Source organism: Lipotes vexillifer, unplaced genomic scaffold (genome assembly GCF_000442215.2).
Source record: "Lipotes vexillifer unplaced genomic scaffold, Lipotes_vexillifer_v1.1 scaffold278, whole genome shotgun sequence".
Taxonomy (NCBI): Eukaryota; Metazoa; Chordata; class Mammalia; order Artiodactyla; family Lipotidae; genus Lipotes; species Lipotes vexillifer.
Genome location: NW_006769677.1, coordinates 4,297,645 through 4,321,459, shown reverse-complemented (window position 1 = coordinate 4,321,459; position 23,815 = coordinate 4,297,645). Strand labels below are relative to the sequence as shown.

The window sequence follows — 23,815 nt, the reverse complement described above, 5'->3', positions numbered from 1 at the left end:
GGGAAAGAGATTCAGCTGGCAACACTGGACCAGGAATCTGCTGACAATTCCAATACCAATCCAATATTTCCAAATGAATTTTTCAAAATAGTGAAAAACAGATTGTTTCATTCACAAAAATGAAAAGCTTATGTGCACACACACACCTCCATATTACTGTAGAAAATAACATTACTACTATATAACACAGGGAACAATATTCAATATCTTGTAATAACCTATAACTCCTGTAATCCCATGATTAAGAAATAACTAACATTAATGTTTGACAAATATCATTTTAGTTTTCTGTTAGATTTATATTTATATATAGAAATGGAGATAAACACATAAATAAAATATATATCTATTAAAACTAATATAGGATCATTTTCTATAAATATTTTCCTAAAACATAATTCTCAGTGGCTATATAGCACCTCACTGTCAAATCATCATCACCCAAAGTCCAGAGTTTACATTAGGGTTTACTTTTGTTGTTGTACATTCCATGGGTTTGGGCAAGTATGACATGTTATCTATCATTATGGTATCATGCAGAGTATTTTTACTGCCCTAAAAATCTTCTGTGCTCAGCTTATTCATCCCCCTCACCCCTGATTTTTTTAAGTGTCTCCATAGCTTTTCTCCAAATGATTTTTTTTAAAGTAAACTTCAAATGATTTGAAAAGCATGCAAACACTAAGCAAAAATAAGCCATAAATGAATCAGGAGACATCAACTGAACATTTATCAAAAAGTTAAATGAGAAATGCTTCAGTACTCTGACAAATTCACATTCTAAATTTGACAAGGACTGGATAATCAAATCTCAGGTAAAAGTCCGACAGTACATTCAGGTAGGGTTTCCAGAAGAGGGGGATCATAGGTGGTCCCATGACAAGGCACTGACTTGTTTGTTCTTATCTAATTTTAGTCCAGAGTAGAGGGCATAAGGGAAATTGTAGTAGAATCAAATTTCTACCTAACATAAGTTAGTTTATGCACAGACAGACTGGCTGACAGTGACATTTATGTCCATTTTAATTTCTGGTATGTCATAATGTCAGAAGGATTAAAAAGGCACCTTATTTTATACAATAAATGTGTTCTTGAATGATGTATCAACACATTTGGGGAACTGAAGAACTGGAAATATATATACTACGTTTAAAAGGCTGTGTGTGTGTGTGTGTGTGTGTGTGTGTGTGTGTCTTTAAGATGATTAATGTGCATGTCTTAACTTACATCCCTTGGCTAAAATCAAACAGGAAGTGGGAGGACCCAGGAAAAATGTTTCCTTACCTGCACTACATTTGGATACAGAGCAGCACACAGCATTGCAGATATCAGCTTGGGGTTCTCAGCATTTGAGTTAGCCTATGAGAAATACAGCATTAATCTTATAAGTAATGTGGCTATTTCTGTCTATTCCCTGGAAGTTATTATTATATTTCTCTTGATTTCTATCTTAAAGCATCTCATTTCTGTCACTTTGCTAGAAAAATTATTTCTAAGTAAAACTAAAAATCTACTGGACCACATTCACACAGTACCCATTCCAAGAAGCCCACAATTACTTTCTAGATCTCTGCAGAGCAGTTACAAAGCCAGTGTTCCTAAGGATCAGTTGAGAGAAAGATTCTGGTTCATAATTTCCAGAAAGTACTAACTGTACTTAGAACAGAGTGGCATCAGGTTTCATCTTGAATTGTTCTTCTGATACTTATTACATAGAAAACTATCCTGGGTTTGAAAAAGGCTGGTCTGATTAAGAAGACATTATTGGAAAGTCCGTTCTACCTCTGATGGACCTACCAAGAACCAATGCGAAATTAAAAAAAAAAGAAACAGAAGCAACAATCAACACAAAAACTCTTGTTTTTCTGAGTGTTAGCTGACAGTTGTGGAAACAAAATCAAGAATGCCACTAACCCACTGCTCATGGGGCTTAAGTGAACAAGGCCTACAAGTGTCCCTGAGGTAACAGACTGTGAGTGTGATCATCAGAGAGAAGTAAGAACTAACTACACATTCTTTACCTCTTCTCCTGTGGCATCCAAGATACCATCTCCTCCTCCTTGGGCCCTTTTCTCAATTTCCCTTGCTCTGAGTCCCTCTTTTACAAAGCCTATATCCGATAACAGTTCCGTGAACTGTCGTTTGAGGCTGGCCATTTCCTGAAAGAAATGCAAAAAATCTTTAAGCAGGGGCATCAATATATCAAAGGTAAGAATGACTACAAAAACAAATTAGTTCAGCGTATAGTAATGAGACTCATATGGGTTTACCAAACAGGTATGAAGATTATCTTGTCTGTTCATTCACAAAAGGGCAGTTTTCACTCATACAAACCAGCAGTGTAAAACCATTACACAGAAATTCACAAATTTCAGAAAACCCAAAGATCATTTAATTCTAGATTACGTTAAAAAAAAAACCCCATTAATTGGATTTTGGGTACGTCTGATTTTCCTCGCAATTCTTAGGACAGCCAAAAACGTAGTTTACTTTGTGGAACTCTAGCTCAAGGTGCTGTGACACTGTCTCGTTTTTCCTACTTCCTTTCTGCTCAGGTCCTCTTAGTGCCTTACCCGAGCCTAGAGTGGTTAGTGTTCTCTCTTAAAAGATGCAGAACACCCACCTCAGAACCTTCCCTCTTTCTCTTACTTTGTGAACTTGGCTGGCTCACATTTTCCCTACGAATAGGAATACTATTAAGTGGTTTAGATTTAGAAACCCCTTTCTGCATCTGAGCACAAGTGTGAGAATGAAAAGCACAAACCTCTGTCTGGCATCTGTTCAAATATTAGCTGTATATCAGACAATAGAGAAGCAGATAATGACAAAGGAATGGAAAGCTAAGCAATGCTACCCTGTATCTGATGACAATTTAAGTATTTTCTTGGACTGTCAATCACAGATGTATAACATGGCAAAATATAACTAGGAGTTAAATATACCAGAGTTCTATTTCATGACAAGGTTTTAATATCTTAATAAAACTAATTCTAGGACTTCCCTGGTGGCGCAGTGGTTAAGACTACACCTGCCAATGCAGGGGACACAGGTTCGAGCCCTGGGCTGGTTAGATCCACATGCTGTGGAGCAATTAAGCCCGTGCGCCACAACTACTGAGCCTGCGCTCTAGAGCCCACGAGCCATGACTGTTGAGCCCAGGTGCCTAGAGCCCATGCTCCGCAACAAGAGAAGCCACTGCAATGAGAAGCCTGCGCACCGCAATGAAGGGTAGCCCCCGCTCACTGCAACTAGAGAAAAGCCTGCATGCAGCAACGAAGACCCAATGCAGCCAAAAATAAATTTTAAAAAAAAGTCAATTAAAAAAAGAAACACAAAACATTCTACAATACAATCTAAGCTGGTCTTTAGTGAAAAGAGGTAGGTGTTTGATGGCCCTCACAGATCACAGCAAAATCTACATACATCCTAAAGAAAAAGAATAAATTTAGTAAAAAATGTAATTTAAAAGAAATATTATACTTAAAACTCTTAATGACTCAAGAAAATATTTATTACTGCACCTTACATATAAAATACCCTTTAGACCAGTGCTTCTCAACCCTGGCAGCATATTAGAATCACTTGGTGAACTCAACAACAAGGAAAATAAACATGCTCAGGCTCCACCCCTGGAGATCCAGATGTAATTGGCCTGGGGAGGAATTTGGGTATTTTTACTTTTATTTTTTTTAAGCTCCCTCGGGTGAATCTAATGTGTAGCCAGGATTGAAAATCATTGCTTTTGCTGTACTTAGAATAAAGCTAGAGCCTCTGTCTTCTCAAAATGCCTCACTGCAGTACACCTAAAGGCAGAGAAGAATAAAGGCAAATACTGGGATGGTTTTGAGGTCTCTTACTTCATCTTAAATAACCATTCATTCATGCATTCAATGAATTTTACTGAGCATCAACTATGTGCTAAGTACTGTTCTAGGCACTGGGGATACAGTATTGAACAAAACATAAAATCTCGGCTCTGGGGCTTCCCTGGTGGCGCAGTGGTTGAGAGTCCACCTGCGGATGCAGGGGACACGGGTTCGTGCCCCAGTCCGGGAAGATCCCACGTGCCGTGGAGCGGCTGGGCCCGTGAGCCATGGCTGCTAAGCCTGCGCATCCGGAGCCTGCGCTCCGCAACAGGAGAGGCCACAACAGTGAGGGGAATATGTACCGCAAAAAAAAAAAAAAAAAAAAAAAAGGAGAGAGAGAAAAAAAATCTCGGCTCCGATGGAGCTTATGGGGTAGAGAGATAACAAGCTGTCAGGTAGTGGTAAGTACTACGAACATTAATTTTGTGTTCTATTCCAAGACATCTTCTAATATAGAAATAAAGTCCTTCCCCCTCCCCAGCCTCAAAATCTTTGAGTGAAATAGATGCTTTGTAAAGATAATGCACCGTTATTATTCTGGCTTTTTTTGTGTGTGTGTGGTACGCGGGCCTCTCACTGTTGTGGCCTCTCCCGTTGCGGAGCACAGGCTACGGACGTGCAGGCTCAGCAGCCATGGCTCACGGGCCCAGCCGCTCCGCGGCATGTGGGATCTTCCCGGACCGGGGCACGAACCCGTGTCCCCTGCAACAGCAGGCGGACTCTCAACCACTGCGCCAACAGGGAAGCCCTATTCTGGCTTTTCATGCCACTTTGGAAGGCGGCCTAAAATACTGTTACAACAGAAGACAGAGCCCTGCCTGTTATTACACAGAAGATAATAAACCTTTCTTTCTCTTTCTTGTGTACTTGTTATTGACATAGTAGCCTCTGATGGACAGAAGAATTAACAAAGAATATCTGGTTCAGTATTCAGTCTTTGGTTTTAGGGAGAGGGTAAGGAGTTTGGTGATGGTCATAGACCGCTTTGAGAATCTGATGAAGCTATGATCCTTTTCTCCAGAATAATGCACATATGTATAAGGGTATGACTTTGCATACAATTTCAGGGGCTTATGGATCCGGGTTAAGAATGTTTGGTATAATTATGGAAAAAACTGACTTCCAGTAAGCAGTAATCTTCAGAGTGCCTATATTCCCCTAGCCTCCACGTAAGTTAAACACAGATTCACTGAAAAGAGGAAGAACAGATCAGTTGAAAGGTTCAGCACAAAAGGCCTGATGTCATAGTTCAGGAGTCTGTTTTACCCAGGTGGTAAAGCCAAGCACATTCCAAAAATAACATTTTCAATGTTAAGGCAGGGCAAGCAAGATAAAGTTGCAACACCCTCTGGTGCGCTACTACAATAGAAAATGAATGAAAACAAATTTCCACAGAAACAACTCACCTGAAGAACCCTTCCTGACAAGAAGTTTTGTCTGCAGTAATTATAACTTGCACGCATACCTTCTTTCGTACTTAGCTGCCATCCCTAAATTTTGGAGAAAATCAAAATGTTACTGTCTTTAGTGCCAACTCTGGTAATAAATCTCAGCTATTAGGTTGTATGCTTACCTTATATGCTCGTAGAAGGGCCAGATAATCACTGTTCGCAAATGCAAATTCTAGCTTTTTCTGGTTAGCTTCCTCTTTTTTATCCCAGGGAGATACCTAAATGAGGAAAACCAGGTTTGAAGGACACATTTTACCCAAGGCTTCAAATGGCACTTTCCTACTGCTGAAGCCAGGTGCCTCAGGAAGTATTTTGTGTGGAACAGAGTACACAGTGGGTGGCTGGTTAAAAGTAATTATGGTGGTTAAGTGCCAAGCTAACAGTCCTACTTGTCCTTGTGAGTCCATCTGCCCACCCAAAATAACCTCTACTGGGTCTTTTACTTCCTAGTGGCAAGATGTCATCAAAGAGCCACTCATTCTAAAAGCTACATCTAAAATCTAAGATTCTGTTAACTCTGTGGTATCTTTATTTTACAGATTATTATTCATCTTCTATACTTAAGTCTCCCTTATGTCTATACCCATAATTCATGTTTTTTTCCTTTCAAAAAGAATGTTTACAGGTCCTCCTTTTCCCTAAAAATTAGTAAAATCAGCTGAGAACTTAATTTTCACTGCCTTCTCTTGCTGCAACATACACATGTACTAAAGACACCAGCAAGAGCAAGTGACACTGAGGCCCAAGCTGTATCACACTGAAAATCATTCTAAACCAACTACGGTTCTTCTCTCTAATTTTCATATATTTGGACACCTTTATAGCTAACACAATAATAAAATTTTATTTTCTATTTGAAAATACATTTTCTTCCTTTTTTGGAAGACTAGTGGGAAAAAGATTACATTTGGGAATTAACTATGTTTACAGAACCCAGCAAAGGACAGGTGTTCAGTTTTGGCTAAGGATGACATCAATATTTCTAATGAACAATTTCTGCATTCCAATAAAACAGACAGTGAGAGGTTATTTAGATGATTTGAGAAATAGGCAATGGAGGTCTTGTTCACAATAATACTGACTGTATGTCTCTGAGAAAGCTACACCTGTAGCTTGGTTTTGTCATCTGTTGTTAAATGAGGGAGCTGAAACTAAGATCTTTTTGCAGATCTGTGAGTTTACAATTCCATGAAGTATAACATTAAAACTGAAGAAAATTATTACATCTATTCCCCTATCTAACTGAGATAAGCCATGGTGAAAATAAAGGAAGAGTGACACTCTACCCAATGACAGCTGAATATTCATTTTCAAGTCTACACGGAATACTTTCCAGGACTGAGCATATACTTAGCCATAAAACAAAGCTTAGTAAGTTTTAAAGGACTAAAATAATACAAAGTATGTTCTTTGACCACAAGAGAATGAAATTAGAAGTCAATAAAAGGAAAAACCTGGGAAACTCATAGATATGTGGACATTAAACAACACATGCCTAAATAACCAATGAGTCATAGAAGAACTAGAGAGGGAAATCAGAAAATACTTGAAATGCGCCACAACTACTGAAGCCTGCACGCCTAGAGCCCGTGCTCCACAGCAAGAGAGGCCACTGCAATGAGAAGCCCACACACCGCAGTGAAGAGTAGCCCCCGCTCGCTGCAGCTAGAAAAAGCCTGCACGTAGCAATGAAAACCCAATGCACCAAAAAAAAAAAAAAAAAGAAAATACTTGAAATGAATGAAAATGAAGACAAAACATACCAAAACTTATAGGATGCAGCTAAAGCAGTCCATAGAAGAAAATTTATAGCTGTATATGTCTATAGTAAAAAAGAAGAAAGATCTCAAATCAATAAACTTCCACCTTAAGACACTGGAAAATGAAGAACAAACTAAAACTGAAACAAACAGAAGGAAAGAAACAAAGAGCAGAAATTAATAAAATAGAGAACAGAAAAACAGTAGGGAAAACCAACGAAACCAAAAGCTGGTTCTCTGAAAAGATCAACAAAACTGACAAACCTTTAGCTAAATTGATCAAGAAAAAGAGAGAGAAGGCTCAAATTATTAGAATCAGAAATGAAAGGGGATATTATTAACAAGCTCTCAGAAATAAAAAGGACTATAAAACACTATGTTTATATATTAATAAATTAGGTAATTTAGATGAAGTGGACAAATTCCTAGAAAAAGCAAATGATCAAAACTGACTCAAAAAGAAACAGATAATCCAAATAGACCTATAAGAAGTGGAGAGGTTGAATTAATTATTAAAAAAAATCTACCCACAAAGAAAAGACCAAGTGGCTTCACTGCTGATTTCTACCAAGCATTTAAAGAAGACTTAACATTAATTCTCACAAAATCTTCAAAAAAATAAAGGAGGAGGGAACACTTCCCAAATCATTATGTGGCCAGTATTACTTTGATACCAAAGCCAGATAAAGACATCACAAGAAAAGAATACTACAGACCAATAACTCTTATGAATGTAAAAATCTTCAAGACACTAATAAAAAGAACAAAGTTGGAGGACTCACACTTCCTGATTTCAAAACTTACTACAAAACTAGAGTTTCGTATTTTGAATCAAGACAGCATGGAACTGGCCTAAGGATAGACATATAACTCAATGGAACAGAATTGAGAATCCAGGAATAAACCCATGTATTTATGGTCAGTTAATTACTGACAAGAATGCTAACACCATTCAGTGGGGAAAGAATAGTCTTTTCAACAAATGGTGATGGGACAACAGGACAGTCACATGCAAAAGAATGAAGCTGGATTCTTACTTCACATTATATTCAAAAACTAACTCAAAATGGACCAAAGACCATAATGTAAGAGCTAAAACTATAAAACTTATAGGAAAAAACATAAGGATAAATTTTCAAGACTTTGGATTTGGCAACGGATTCTTAACCATGACAACAACAAAAGCTCGAGCAACAAAAAACTAGATAAATTGGAATTCATAAAAATAAAAACTTTTGTATTTCAAAGAACAGATCAAGAAAGTGAAAAAGGCAACCCACAGTATAGGAGAAAATATCTGCAAATCATGTATCTGTTAAGGAACTTATATCCAGAATATATAAAGAACTCATAACTCAATAATAAAAGGACAAATAACCCAATTAAAAAATGGGCAAACTATCTGAATAGACATTTCTTGACAGATATACAAATGGACAATAAGAAACTGAAAAGAAGTTTAATATCATTAGCCATTAGAGAAATACAGATCAAAAACCACAAATTCACACCACCTAGAACAGTTATAATAGTCAGATAACAACAAATGTTAGTAAGGATGTGGAAAAATTATAATCCTGATAAAATGCTGGTAGAATGTAAAATGCCACTACTCTGGAAGAGTCTGGAAGTTCCTCAAAAAGTTAAATAGTATTTGACCCAATAATTTCACTCCTAGGTATATACCCAAGACAAATGAAAACATATGTTCACATAAAAACTTGTACATGAATGTTTATAGCCAAAGGTGGAAACAATCCCAAATGTCCTTCAAGTGCTGAATGGATAAATGAAATGTGGTATACCCATATAAAGGAATACTATATGGCCATAAAAGGAATGAAGCACTGATACATGCTATAACATAGATGACTCTTAAAAGCATTATGCTAAGTGAAGAAGCCAATCACAAAACACTATATATTATATTGTTTCATTAACATGAAATGTCCAGAAGAGGCAAATCTATGAACACAGAAAGGAGATTGGTGGTTATCTATGAATGGAGTGGATGAGGGGTTGGAGGGAAACAGGAGAGTGACAGCTAAGAGGTGGTTTTTTGTTTTTTGGTTTTTTTCACATCTTTACTGGAGTATAATTGCTTTACAATGGTGTGTTAGTTTCTGCTGTATAACAAAGTGAATCAGCTATACATATACATATATCCCCATACCATCTCCCTTTTGCGTCTCCCTCCCACCTTCCCTGTCCCACCCCTCTAGGTGGACGCACAGCACCGAGCTGATCTCCCTGTGCTATGCGGCTGCTTCCCACTAGCTATCTATTTTACATTTGGTAGTGTGTATATGTCCATGCCACTCTCTCACTTCGTCCCAGTTTACCCCTCCCCCTCCCCGTGTCCTCAAGTCCATTCTCTACGTCTGCATCTTTATTCCTGTCCTGCCCCTAAGAGGTTTTTTTTTTTTTTATGAAGTAATTAAAAACGTTCTAAAACTGACTAGGGTGATGACTGCACAATACTAAAAACTACTGTACAATTTACATGGGTGAATTATATTTCAATAAAGCTGTTGAAAAAAGTACTCCAATATATTTATTGTTTTTTAAAATCAGGCAGGGGCACTTTTTGCTTGCTTGCTTTTCTGCTTTTCCTATAATGAGCAAGTAAAGCAGATACATAAAAAGCACATTTAGATGACTTAATAAATAAGCTGGCTCTCTAGTTCTTAATCTTTATTTGGGGCATGGATTTCTTTGAGGATCCAATAAAAGTTAAGAGACATTGTGCCTGAAAGATTCACATATAATATACTCACAGGAAAAGTATTAGGGGCTCACATAACCCTGAAGCCCCCACAGTCCCCTTAGAGACTTACGGACTCCAGTTCAGATGGATGCTGTTTACTTACAAAAGGAGACTTAAAAGCTAAACTTGCAGCAATGGTGAGAGCAGGATCCAAACAGCGGAAGATAGACCCAAACAGCATTAGTTTTCCGATTCTCACATCTACGGGCAGAGAAGCCAAGTGATACCCTAGAGGGGTCAGTTTTTCATCTGGAGTTAATGCTCCCAAGTCTCGTAATCGTATTTTTGAGGCACGGAGAGAATCAGTGTGCGGTGGTTCAATGAGCCGAGAGAACACAGATTGGAGATTATGAGTGCTAAACATCTCTAAAATTTTAATTCTAAAAAAAGAAAACAAAACAATTTGTCATTTTTATTTCTGGTGGGATGACACAAAGAGGTAAGCTTCTTCTGTGAATGAAAATAATTTATAATTTCCCAAATATATGCTTTCATAAACCAAACAATGCCAGTTTAAATAAATTTTTAAAAAATCTCTTATGTCTTTTACTTCTCCTAGCAATAAGTTACAGAAACACTTTCAGATTCTGAAATTTACTGAGATTCAGAATAAATTTCTCTCTATAAACTTCCAAAATGCTTTTTTCTATAACAGTGGGTTCAAATCATGAAATAAAATTCAAATGATCTACTTACTCTCTTTCCCACATCTGAAATTGCATAATAATTGTTCATAAAATTAACCTGCATTGTGTCCTGCCTTGTGACAGCTCTTGAAAAGCTGTTTTAAATTATGAATTTAGGCAATTTTCAAAAGAGAAAAATCTAACATACATAAAGTTTATTTATTTCACTTATAATTCCTTTACATTTTTACTAATGTAATGGAAGGCTCTCAAAATACACCTATTGGATAAAAGAAGAGCTGTAACATCTTTGTACAAGTAACTTTTTTCCCTTTGGGTAAACATTTTATGGGCATACTCCTTCAAAATAATGACTTGGTCAAAGAGCATGGATAGTTTTATTTTATTTATTTATTTATTTATTTGTGGTACGCGGGCCTCTCACTGTTGTGGCCTCTCCTGTTGCAGACGGAGCACAGGCTCCGGACGCACAGGCTCAGCGGCCATGGCTCACGGGCCCAGCCGCTCCGCAGCATGTGGGATCTTCCCGGACCAGGGCACGAACCCGTGTCCCCTGCGTCGGCAGGCGGACTCTCAACCACTGCGCCACCAGGGAAGCCCCTGGTTTTAGAGTTCTTATATACGCTATGCAAAGTTTCAGAAAGGTTGAACCAAAGGTTCTCCAGCTTCAATAACACTGAGTTTAATCATTCATTCGTTAAATCCTATTTTATGATATTTGTTCTTGTTTGTTCATCAGGTAAATAATGGTGTTTTCAAATTGCTTTTGTTCACTTTGTTCTAACTGATAATGAGGGTGTAGATTTCCCCCTGTGATGATTTAATACTGGTGTTGCCCTAGCAGAAATTTCTTGATAAGTTAGATTACTTTCCTGACTTATAAATGTATTCTTAAGCTCTATTTTAGGGCCGTCCTCTGCAATGCAAGAGATCTTTATGTGTAGAAAGTTAAAAGGAATGGTAAAGGCAACACTGAAGAGCTCTTTCTTTGCAAATGAATGAGTTCATCCAAGTCCACGCTTAGCAAAACATCTTCTACTAAGAAAAAGAAAACATGGAACTTAGGGTGAGAAACGTTGGGACCTTTCGGAAGCAGAACACAAGGATCAAGATGTACCTTAGACAGAGCTGTTCCAATGGCACTCTTTGTATTTCTGGTAGCTGCTGCTTTAGAAGCTGGTGACTGAAGTGATGGCTGGTAAATAAATGGAAGCAGACCCCAGATGCAACACGACCTGCTCGACCTTTTCTTTGCAGGGCATTGGCTTGAGAGACAAAAGTATCCTCTAAACTTTCCATCCCTTTGCTGGCATCATATCTATAAAGTAAAAGAAAAGGTAAAAAGCAGTTACTTTATAAAAATGTGGCCAAAATTTTACTTAGCATGGACAGAACAGATGAACCATCCTACTTCTGTAGAAGGACAGTGTCCCGCATGTTCTGGGGTAGTTGAGTCCCTGGTGGGAGCACTTTGTGCTAATTTAAATGGTTTCTGTACTATATACTACATACAGTTTCTTTATTCAATTAAAAAAATTTTTTTTTCATTTTATTTTTGACAAATAAAAATTAAAGATATTTAAGGTGTACAATGTGATATTTTGATATATGTATACATTGTGAAATGATTACCAACCTTTTGGTAATTAACATTTCCATCACCTCCCATACCAATTCTTTTTCATTCAAGCACATGTAAAGCATATAAGAAAAAGAGGAAAAATAATTATTTCTAAGGTAAAAACTTACAATTTCTACCTCTGTTTGAATATAAGATTCATGATCCTAGCTACAGAATCACTCATATCTACAGAGTTTTCATAAAGTATTTTTTCAAATGTAATCCATGTAGCTTAATAGCATTAGCCTTTAACAGCTGTGTTGCTCCAAATGAGGCATCGTTAGCCCCTCTCTTACATCACCAAAAGAGGATACCTCTTTTCTTTCATTTTCCCAGAATCGATGACATAGACAACATCATCGATGGTTATGGATGTCTCAGCAATGTTGGTGGAAATTATAATCTTAGTTACACCGATAGGAGGTTTTACAAACACAGCCTGCTGCTCTTCACTGGATAAAGATGAATGAAGTGGGTGAACAACACATCTAAAAAAAAAAAAAAGGATTTAGTGTTCTAGTACAAAACACTGAAATTGGGTTATAATGGGTGAATTTCTATTAAAACTAACAATGTGACTCCAAAAATCAGCAGCTTCTCCACAACGTGTCCTCAAGGCCCAGGTCTTCTAAATGGGAAAGTTCTTTCTGACCCTTAAAAAATATTTACTCAGTTCTATGAACTAAAAACCTTGCATCAACTTGGGAAAAACTGAAGTGTAATTCACTAGTAAATAATCAAGAGGACTAAATAGTTGACATTCTACAAGTAACAAGCCTGGAGCACACTAACCAACAAAGAGTCATTTTTTCCCCTACCTTTAAATTCAGAGAAAGAGAGACAGAGACAGTCATGTATACTAAGAAACTTCAGTCTTATATTTCTAGGGGGTGTTCATCTGTCAAGTAGTGTCCCCTTAGATATGAAGACACACCCAGTCTGTCTTACTACTGGAATAGGAACCACTGAAAATTATTTTTTCTCAAAATGGCAGCATTTCTTTGTTGTTATTAACACTGGCCTCTCCAATCCCCGGTATCTGGCAACTGAAATTACAGTTGACCCTCGAAAAATACGCGGATTAGGGAAGGCCAATCCTCTGTGCAGTCAAAAATCCATGTATAATTTATAGTTGGCCCTTTGTATATGTGGTTCCTCTGTATCTGTGGTTCTGCATCCATGGATTTAACTAACCATGTAACATGTAGTACTATAGTATTTACCATTGAAAAAAATCCATGTATAAGTGGACCCATGCAGTTCAAACCCGTGTTGTTCTAGGGTTAACTGCACATGCAATTTTGCTGTCACTACGTTAAGTGAAGAGAAACATTTTTATATAATGGAATGGAAATGACTGCCTCCCTGGAACAAACTGTTTTGTCTATTCCCAGCTGGCATAAACAAACATATTTTTGAGCAGTGACACCAGGGTTGAAAGAGGGTGATGACAGTCAAAGAGATCTTTCTGGTTATTCATTTTCACACATAACTGCAATAGATGATTAAGAATATAGAAAGCAATTAACTTACCGATTACTACGTCTGTTGCTGAATACAGAATTAGACTGTAGCTGTTCATAAAGCATTTTGATTTCTGCTAGTCCCGGTAAAAATACAAGTATAGCACCTGGGTATATAAAAAGAATCAATCTGATAGATGTGAAAGAGAAAAAACTAATACAGATTTTAATTTTAAACGAAAAATGTAATAATATGAGATTTTTCACAGTCAATTTTCTTCTCTTTGTAAAGTCCCCAGGGAACTAGATGGAAAACAAACTTTTAGAATATATTTTCTGACTTAATAATCTACAGAATGAATGAGGTACTATATCTTTCGAAAACAGGAAAAGAAATGATGTGTAGAAAAATATAATGCCTTATGTTATACAAGAATCACTAGGAAAGCTCTTTAAACATACTTCCTCAGTGCACTGGCCACTGACATTCTGTTTCTATAGAAAGAGTTATCCTTCTAATCTTATATGACAGGAAGACTCTTCTCCCCATTAGTAAATAAAATCCATAAACATTTTATTGGAAATGAGAAAAAGAAACTATAATTGGCCAGCCACTCTGGTCATCTAAATTTAGATATGTGTCGAAGAGGCAGTATATTAACTTACCATGCCATAATAATGGTTTATGGGCTTTAACATTTTACATTAAAGAAAATAAGCAGTGATAACTGATTATAGTGTATTTCTGTGCCAAGAGCAGTCACTCAGCAATAGTCACCTCCTTTTGTGCTTTATTCACAGAGGAAACTGACACTGTCTTCACTAACCCCGCCTTTAATCCCACAAATATTTATTGGGTGTCTTTGTCAGCTCTGTGCTAGGTACAATGGAAAATAAAACAAAGATCTGCCCACAAGGAACTCATGACCAATAATTTATCACGGTTATTCTCCCCACTAAGTAAATAAGGAAACTAAATTATTACAAAAATTGAACTCTGAAGGAGAGAAGATCATCTTTCAAGGCTGGTTTTAATACTGTACTTCATAGTTTACAAAGAATGTTCACATATATTACCTCATTTGATCCTCATAACCACCCGTTAAGAAGATTAATAGTACCCCCTTAAGGTGACTCAGTAACATGGTCAGGTCACAGAACTTAATAAGAGGGGAGTATGAAAACAAATATAGGGTTTCTGGTACCAGATCCATGCTTTTTCCATTACATACCCCATGCTTCTCTCTACTAAAGTAGCACAAAATTTAAGAGTGGTAAAATAATCTATATGGATGGAAAAAAAAAATTGTCTGTATTTTTATGTGCCTTCTGATCTGCTCTGCCCTCATGGCCTGGCCATCTGTATCAAGGATATCTTTAATATTCACAAATATATCACCAACTGCCTAATCACTACATCAACTTCGCTTTGAATTCAGATAATTTTCTAACATTTCTTTTTGGCTGCTATACTTGTTTTTTTTCAGTAATAGTCTTTTCCTTTGGGATGAAATAAGATATTCAATCCAGTGATAATGCATTAGCCAACAATGGCTACTTGCCAAGGAATGAGAAACAAGGCACTTCAATAATTTTATGTGGCTCACATGTTTCCTTAGAAAATACCACATAATGATTAAGATCTAATCAGAAGAGGGCAGTCATTAAGCACTGTGTAGTGAGCATATAATGTAGTTTTCTGATTTATGATTCCACTTAATTATCACTCAACAATGGCTGCATCTATTCATGCAACAAATCTTTACTCCATACCTAAAGATTCCAGGTTCTGTTCTAGGGTCTGAGGAATACAGTGGTGCACAAGAAATTCTTATTCTTAAAGAGCTTACATTCTACTGAAGGAGACCATCAGTAAGCAGAACTATAATTTTGGATAGTGTTGAATGCTATATTGAAAATGAAAACCATTTTTGGATATTATGATAGAGTGAGGGGAGAGACAAAGAGATAGGGTGGTCAGAGAAGACTCCTCTGAAGAGAAGACATTTGTTGGAAACCTGAATGATGTGAAGGATTCAGTTATGAGAAGATCTGGGACATTCATTCTGGAGATAACGGACTACAAATGAGGTAAAAAGGCCACTGCGAAGACACTGAGCAAGGGAAAGGGAGGGATTGCTCTATAACAGTAGGAGGAGTAGTAGTAACAATGATAATCATTACAATGATAAATATACTAGCATAACTATAATATTGTTAGGGGTAGTAGCTACTGGGCATTAAATATACGTCAGGCACTGTGCTAAGCGCTTTGTATATGGTTTCTTTTAATCCTCAACATAGAGGATTTATTCTTGTCTTCATTTTACAAACAAGGAGGCTGAGGCATAGAAAAGATAAGGACTTTATCATCCAAGGTTACAGAGAGCTCGGAGTAGCAGGGAATTTTATCAGACTTTCCAAAGCCTGTTCTCTTAACCCCATTGCCCTGTGGCCTCCAAGTATAGAGTCTTCACATGATTCAAACACTGATTACTACACTCCCATTTAGCCAGGGACTGAGTGTTGACATGTGGACACCCAGGCCTTCTTTTCAGCCTTCTTCATTTTGGACTTTGTCTTGTTAACATCTTTTTGCTCAGTGGGTAAAAAGATAAAACTTCCTCAAAAGGTAAATGGTAAAATTTCCTCCTGAAAAACCTAATAAGCAACTGTACACAACACTGGGGGTGAAAAGGTGAGGAACCAGGGCGAGGGCTCCAGGAAGAGAGGCTGTCCCCACAATCCCCACCATCTCAGGAAGTAGACTCCCTGCCCTTTGCCATCTCACACTTAAGACAGGCAGCAGTTACCTGGAGGGTAGGAGTGCTTTCCATCCACAATCCACTCTAACAAGGCCTCGATTAATTCAAGATTAACCTTTTCAAAATCCATGATGGACATTGTTTTGATGACTGATTTGCTAACCCCTGAAAGAAAGGTAAAAATCAGGATAGTTACACCTTATTGACGAAAATATGCCTGGGAACTAAGTGGGTGTCTTGATTTGATTTAATAACACAGATGTTCACATTTAATGTACCGAAATGAACTTTTTTCCTTCAGTCTCTCAGAAAATACAGGCTCACTAGAAGCACTTTTTGCTTGAACAATGACCCAAAGAGCAGGCTCCTGCCTCTGCTGGAAAGGCCAAGAAAAGCAACTTTTAACTTTTCTCTTTCCTTCCCCTTTTATCTATCGTATAAAATATATTTTATATATATTTCAAATACATAGTATATATATTTATATATTATATAAGTATATTCTCTCTATATATATATCAAATACATTTGATATATAAACATATCAAATATATTTCAGAAAACCTTTCCAGATTCAATCAACTTGTGAGTCAGATCAGCCAAAAGTGCAGGCAACAGTAACTGTGAAAAATCAGTGCACAGAAGCCACAGCTTTACTTTACAACAGTGACTTTACAGCAGCAACTTTATCAGTGACTTTTAACTTTTAGGTTCCTTGAGAAAATCATAAAAGTTATGAATCTTCCCTGAAAAATACACGTGATTTTAATGGCTTCACCAATACCCCTGAAGTCTACCCATCGACCCTCAGGTTCAGGGTCTACAATCTCCTTCTAATTCATCGGAAGCCTAGTAAAAGATATACTTCCTTGTGTTGTACTATAAGCCTCAGCTCTTTTAAAAACAAACAGCATATGCCTGGGGAGACTAATTCTCTGAAGATGGCTGCCTTTTCTTTTTAGTTCTTTCTAATGACCCATCACCTGAAATAGAGTCTAACTGGAGCAAAATAACTGTAGTTGGTATGAAGGAAGGGAAGCTTTTTACGCTTTGCTGAAAAGCTTGAAGAGAGGCAAAAGCAGTTGCTAAACAATGTTGTTCTGAAGTATGAACCCTATGTTGGTAAAAAATGAAAGAGGGGCTTCCCTGGTGGCGCAGTGGTTGGGAGTCCGCCTGCCGATGCAGGGGACACGGGTTAGTGGGATCTTAGGAAGATCCCACATGCCGCAGAGCGGCTGGGCCCGTGAGCCATGGCCGCTGAGCCTGCGCGTCCAGAGCCTGTGCTCCGCAACGGGGGAGGCCACGGCAGTGAGAGGCCCACGTAACGAAAAAAAAAGAACAGAAAGAAAGGAAGAAATAAGCTACACAAGCAAAAGTGTGGTTGGGTGTGGATGGCAGAGCAGGAATCATTTTTATTTGCCAAGATTCCAAATAGCCAGACTTTTCAAAAAGGAGAAAGAATCAGCTAACTGAAAAAAAGGGAAACGAAAATCATTAAAAAAATTTTTTTTTATACTTTGGCAGGTTTTACTAATCATTTATATATTTTAAAAGACTATTATTTTTTTATTATTATTATTTTTTAACTAGAAAAAGTTTTAAAAATCAAGCTAGGGAACATTGTTTAATTTTCTGAAAGAGAGCACCGAGATCAACTAGATAAAATCTTTGTTTCATAGGAAAGAGGAGACTCAGAGAAGCTAAGTAATCAATCAGCCCAACATCATACAGAAGCTAGTGGTAGAGCCAGGTTTCCCAACCTCAAATCCTTAGAAAAGAGTTCTCGGAGGTGCTTTCTGAACTTTGATATCTCTGTGCTTGACAGTAGAAAGACCGTGGCTTAGATCCAGTCATAATTCTTAAAGAAAACTCTGGAATTTCAAGAGAAACCGAAGAGATTTTCCTGTTAACTAATTTAATAGAATAAGGAAATGGGAATTGCCAGCTGGTATGACGTACAGAAAGAACACAAACATTTGAGTCAGACATTTTCATGAGAATCACAAATCTGCACTTACTAGCTCTGGGCACTATGCTGTGGATTTGTATTCTTATTTAATCTCCTAAATAACGGCATTTTATAGATAAGGAAACTGAGGAATAGAGAGGATGAGGAACTTGCACATAACTGGTTTTATGAGAGCCTGGGGAGTCGAATCCAGGTCTGTAAGATACATGTCTATGCTCTTAACCTTACTTCTCAGGATGTTGGGAAGATTAAGTGAAATGTTTGAGAGCCACGTATATCTTCCTAAACAGCAGAACAAATGGCTAATGCCCTAATTCCTTTATGATTACCATTTTCCATGCAGGACTGCATCTTTGGTGGAAGGAGAAAAAGGAAAACTCACTTGCCTTTTCTGCTATAGAAGCAGTAACAAGGGGTTGGAGGCTCTTACTCCTTAAAAGGTAAACACCTTTTTTTTTTTTGGAAGGACCAAGAGGAGTTGGGGTGGCAGTCCACGGAAAAGAGAGCAGGAAAGGCAGCTGAGACCTGTCTAGGCTTTAGGAAGAAAGCAAAAGTAGTAACCTTAGGGTTTCTATGGGTTCAGCCCAGCTGAACGTATGGAAGACTATCTAGGAACAAAGCTGCGTGGAGTCCGGCATGGGAGGAGGGAGCACCTAACAACATATATAAAAATGTTCAGCACAGGGTGGGCCCTGAAAAAAGATGTCATTTTCGAGGCCTATTGAAAAAGGCTAAAACTAGTGGGTGAAATTTTGAGGATGTTATAGGATAAATAGTTTCAAATCTCTCTCCACAACTGACTTATTAACTACAAAGGGAATAAATAGTAACTACACAGACGAGAAACGTAGGCATCACCTTAACCAGATGATCAAAGTTAATACTGCTAATAATGGGACGAACCAACATCATGTGCCTCCTGATATGATGCACTGAGAAGAACTCAACATTGTTTCTGTGGTTTTCTAACCAAAAATGCATAACCTAAAATTAATCATGGGGCAACGTTACATAAACCCAAACAGAGGGACATTCTACAAAATAACTGGCCCAAACTCCTTAAAAATGTAAATCATAGAAGAAAAATAAAGGCTGGCAAATTTCTCCAGATAGAAAGAAACTAAAAACACATGATGACTGAATGCAATATGTAATCTTCGGTTGGGTCCTGTACCACTTAAAAAATAGCAATAAAGTACATTATTGAAATAATTGACAAAATTAGAATATGGACTGTGGATTAAACAGTAGTACTGTATTAGTGTTAAATGTTTTCATTTTGATCATGTCCTATTGTTTGTTTTTGTTTTGGGCCATGCCGTGCATCTTGTGGGGTCTTAGCTCCCCGACCAGATACTGAACCCGGGCCCTGGCAGTGAAAGCGCCAGAGTCCTAACCCCTGGACCGCCAGGGAATTCCCATATCCTATTGTTATGTAAGAGGATGTCCTTGTTCTGAGGAAATACATACTGAAATATTATGGGTTAAGGAGCATCATACCTGCAATTTACGCTCAAAACATTCAGGAAAAAAAAAATATATGCACCCAGAGCAAATAATAAAGCAAATGAAGCAAAATGTTAATAATTGGTGAATCAGGGTAAAGGATATATGAGAGTTCACTGTAGTCTTGCAAATTTTTAATTCTGAATTCGAAATCATATCAAAATGCAAAGTTACAAAACACTCAAGAATATAATTTATATTTTACTACCTCCCAACTTTTCTATAATGAACACATTTACAATCAGGAAAAAACCCACTGGTAAATATAATAACAATTTTAATCTAATATGTATTAGAACTGTTATTTTTCTAAGTTTAAGGTTGTTCTGATGAACTAAAGACAAGGTAACTATGAAACAAGAGCCACGTTTTTCTTCTGAATCATGGCGTGAGAAAAACTAGTTATCTTTGGCATAATTGTAATATTCCCCCCAGGAAGCACATTACCTTTATAGCGGGCCAGGAGCTGCTTAAAATCTAACTGTTGATCTGGCACGGCATCTTTGGTGGAATCCGGATCGTGGAGGTGCAGGGAGAGGCGCAGGTCCTCCTCCACCTCCTCAAACGCGGTTCTGCTGCGCCTCGCCTTGAGCCTCTCCTTTGACATCTGTTTCATGGAGCGCGCATATGGGCTCCCATCCTGCAACACATACCTGAGGAAGGAAGGCAAAGAAATGTGTGGGTGTGGACGCGGGTCTGTTGGTGAGGAATGACACTATTCACCTGTTTTCCGGGCTCATTCAGCAGAATGTTGCTCTGCTTCTGCCCAATTCATGCGCTATTCTTCCACCAGTCCAGGATTCTGTCTGCCATGCCCTATTGCTGGTGGGGAACACACTGGAATGCTTTTGGCTCTGTTTTAAGATAATTCTGGAGGCAGTGAATTTGGAAAAGTGAGAGAAAAAAGACAGGGAAACTAGCTGAAAGATGATTTCCCCAGAGATTCACATTCAATGGACGTGGGATTGGGCCCACAAAACAACAATTTTAATAAGCTCCCCAAGTATGCTTACTGCACACTAAAGTTTGAGGGCCACTGTTTTGGGGTTTTTAGCTTGAGAATACTGTATCATTAAATAACGTAGAATTAGGAGGGGGCTTATTAGGAATGGAAGGAGCAGAGAGAAAGAAAAAATTCTGGGTTGAGTTTAAGGTGTCAGACATCAAAGTTGTTTCCATTCCGGAGCTCAGAGGTCAGGAATGAAGATACCAATCTGGGAGTTCTCAGCACAGGGGTGACAGGTGAAATCACATGAGTCTTAGAGAGCCAAGCAAGAATTTAACAGTGAGAAGAAACAGTGCAAGGATAAAACCCTGGGGAATCTTCAAGGTCAAAGAGTAGGAAGAGGAAGCAGAGCTTTCAGAGGGGAGAAATCTGTTGGTATCCAATAGACATTAGCACCTTCTATCCGGTACAGAACTTATACACTCATATGTACTGCAAACTCCTTGAAGGCAGAATAATAATGATAATAATAGCTAACATATATAAAGCATTTGATATATGCCAGGCACAGTTCTAAGCCCTTTGCAAGTATTAACTCCAAGTATTAATTAATCCTCATAACTCTTGAAGAGGCTACTATCAATATGCTCACTTTACATATGATGAAACTAAGTCACAGAGAGATTAAGCTACTCACCAATGTTACAGTTGGTAAGTAGAGGGATTTAAATACTAGTAGTCAGTCTGCAGAATTAGTACTTTTTTTTTCCATGTTAAATTCCCCATAGATTTGGTCCATCATTTTTTATTTATTTTTATTTTATTTTATTTTTTTGGCCATGCCACATGGCTTGTGGGATCTTAGTTCCCCGACCAGGGATCGAACCCAGGATACCGCAGTAAAATCGCCGAGTCCTAACCACTGGACCGCCAGGGAATTCCCCATCATTTTTAAAACAGACTTTACTTTTTAAAGCAGTTTTAGGTTCACAGCAATACTGAGCAGAAGGTACAGAGATTCTCCATACACCCCCTGCTCCCTGCCCTACGCATAGCCTCCCCCATTAGCAATATCCCCAACCCGAGTGGTACATTTGTTAAAACTGATGAACTGACATCCATACATCATTATCACCCAAGGTCCTTAGTCTACATTAGGGATTCCTGAGTCAGTACTCTTAATATATAATATTGCCTTTGAATTCAAATAATTTGTATAATAAATATTTGCTGAAAGGGGAAAACAAAATGCTCAAATAGAAAAATTAGAAGAAAAATTAACCCATTTATTAGTATCCAGGCACACGGAGGTAAAATAGTAATTCTGTTTTCAAGGACTTTCACCAAACTTTAATTAATATCTTCCTTACCTTGTCACAGCAATTGCATCTTCCAGAAAAAATTGATCAACAGGAAATGTACGACCTAGGAAAACAAGAAAATAAAACAGAAAAGTCTCAGAATACCCGTTCAACTATCTTGAAACTGTTTGTATATGTAAAATTGTCTTAAAACGAAGCTTGGCACAGTAAGGTACTATTTACTCTGTGGTCTTACACGTATTCAGAAAAAGCTTTTCATGATAAAAATGGAAGGAGTAGATTCCAGTCAGTAAATAAAACAGAAGTGCATAGCTGGAGAGATGATCATTTGCTAATAAGACTTTTTTAACCTCTTTAAAAAAACAATCTGTTAAACCTTTTTATCCCCCTCTGCTTCCCTGCAGGGGACCTTTAGACAATCAACAATTGTATTCTAGATCAAGCATATGATTTCATCTTTAAATCTACTGTCAACATCCTCTATAACTAGAACGAATCACTCACCACTCAGTGTTTCCAAATTGTTCTTTACCAATCAACTGCAGAATGATAAACCAAAGCCCAAGGTGATAAATTAATCCCACAATGAGACTGTGAAAGCACCAAAAGAAGACACAGACTATCCAATTTCACTTGCTCCCAGAGTGGACCAATATCCAGAAGTTTAGCAGAATCCAGCAATGAACAAACATGCTATACACAGATACAACTTCTCCCTTTATGAGAGATTACCATTATAAATTCACATTTTGATGTTAAACACAACAGAATGCTAGAAATCCTAATAACCTAGACTTTGTTTTTTAAAGCACATATAAATTAAAATCTCCCAGCAAATGAATATAACATTACCTCTTTAATAATTTCATTATATGGTTATGATTTTATTTGTTATAAACTAATCAATTCTTCTCTAGAAACAGGTATAAATACTCATTCATTTATATCTCAAATGAACTTTAAAATAATTATATTTGCTTATTAGGACAATACGTATTTTATGATGGATTTTAATCACCTGGTATAGTGATAACTGGGCAGGAATTAAAATATTCTGAAAAGAGCTCAGCGTTTAAAGTTGCACTCATCAGAATAACTTGAAGAGTTGGTCTCTGCAACACAATGTCTTTCAAAACTAGCAGTAAGAAGTCACTAGAGGAAATAAAAGAAACACCTGAGGATCAAACCAATTTAATACATGAAAATTAATAACCTTTGACATATTTCAAGTAAGTGTAAGACTTATGTGAAAAAAATTTATAACTCATAGAAAGATGTGTCATGTGCCTAGATGTGAAGACTTAATGTTGCAAAGGTATCAATTTCCCACCAAATAAACTAAATTCAGTGTAGTGCCAATCAAAACACCAACAGCATTCATCATTGCATTTGATAATTCCACTTCTTGATATCTACATGTACATAAAGAGGTATATACAACGATTTTCATTATAGCATTGTTTGTAAATCAGTGGAAACTACCAAAATGTCTATCAACCAAGAAATGGTTAATTATGACAATATCATCCATTCTAAGGAATAACATGAGGCAGATAAAAGGAATAAAGTAGAGCTCTAGATACAGACATGAAAACATCTCTAAGAGATATTGTTAGTGAAAAAAACCCAAGTTGTAGAACAATATGTACCGCAGAACAGCAATGTCCTAACTGGCCTCCCTGTCTCAGCCCTTGCCCCCCTAAAATCTATTCTCAGTATGGTAGACCAATAA

At 37.4% G+C, this 23,815-nt stretch overlaps 1 protein-coding gene across 1 annotated transcript in view; it reads right to left on the bottom strand.

Moving 5' to 3' along the window:
- The window catches only part of DHX57 (DExH-box helicase 57), a 58,303-nt gene that overhangs the window by 6,495 nt on the left and 27,993 nt on the right, over positions 1-23,815 (bottom strand). Inside the window, exons 10-21 of the mRNA XM_007445770.1 lie at positions 23,102-23,235; positions 22,132-22,186; positions 20,263-20,468; positions 16,389-16,505; positions 13,646-13,742; positions 12,427-12,600; positions 11,609-11,809; positions 9,948-10,224; positions 5,440-5,535; positions 5,273-5,356; positions 2,022-2,159; positions 1,285-1,359 (exon numbers count right to left, since the gene is read on the bottom strand). Of these exons, the coding sequence (XP_007445832.1) occupies positions 1,285-1,359; positions 2,022-2,159; positions 5,273-5,356; positions 5,440-5,535; positions 9,948-10,224; positions 11,609-11,809; positions 12,427-12,600; positions 13,646-13,742; positions 16,389-16,505; positions 20,263-20,468; positions 22,132-22,186; positions 23,102-23,235 (1,654 nt within the window). The remainder of the gene's footprint in view (positions 1-1,284; positions 1,360-2,021; positions 2,160-5,272; positions 5,357-5,439; positions 5,536-9,947; positions 10,225-11,608; positions 11,810-12,426; positions 12,601-13,645; positions 13,743-16,388; positions 16,506-20,262; positions 20,469-22,131; positions 22,187-23,101; positions 23,236-23,815) is intronic.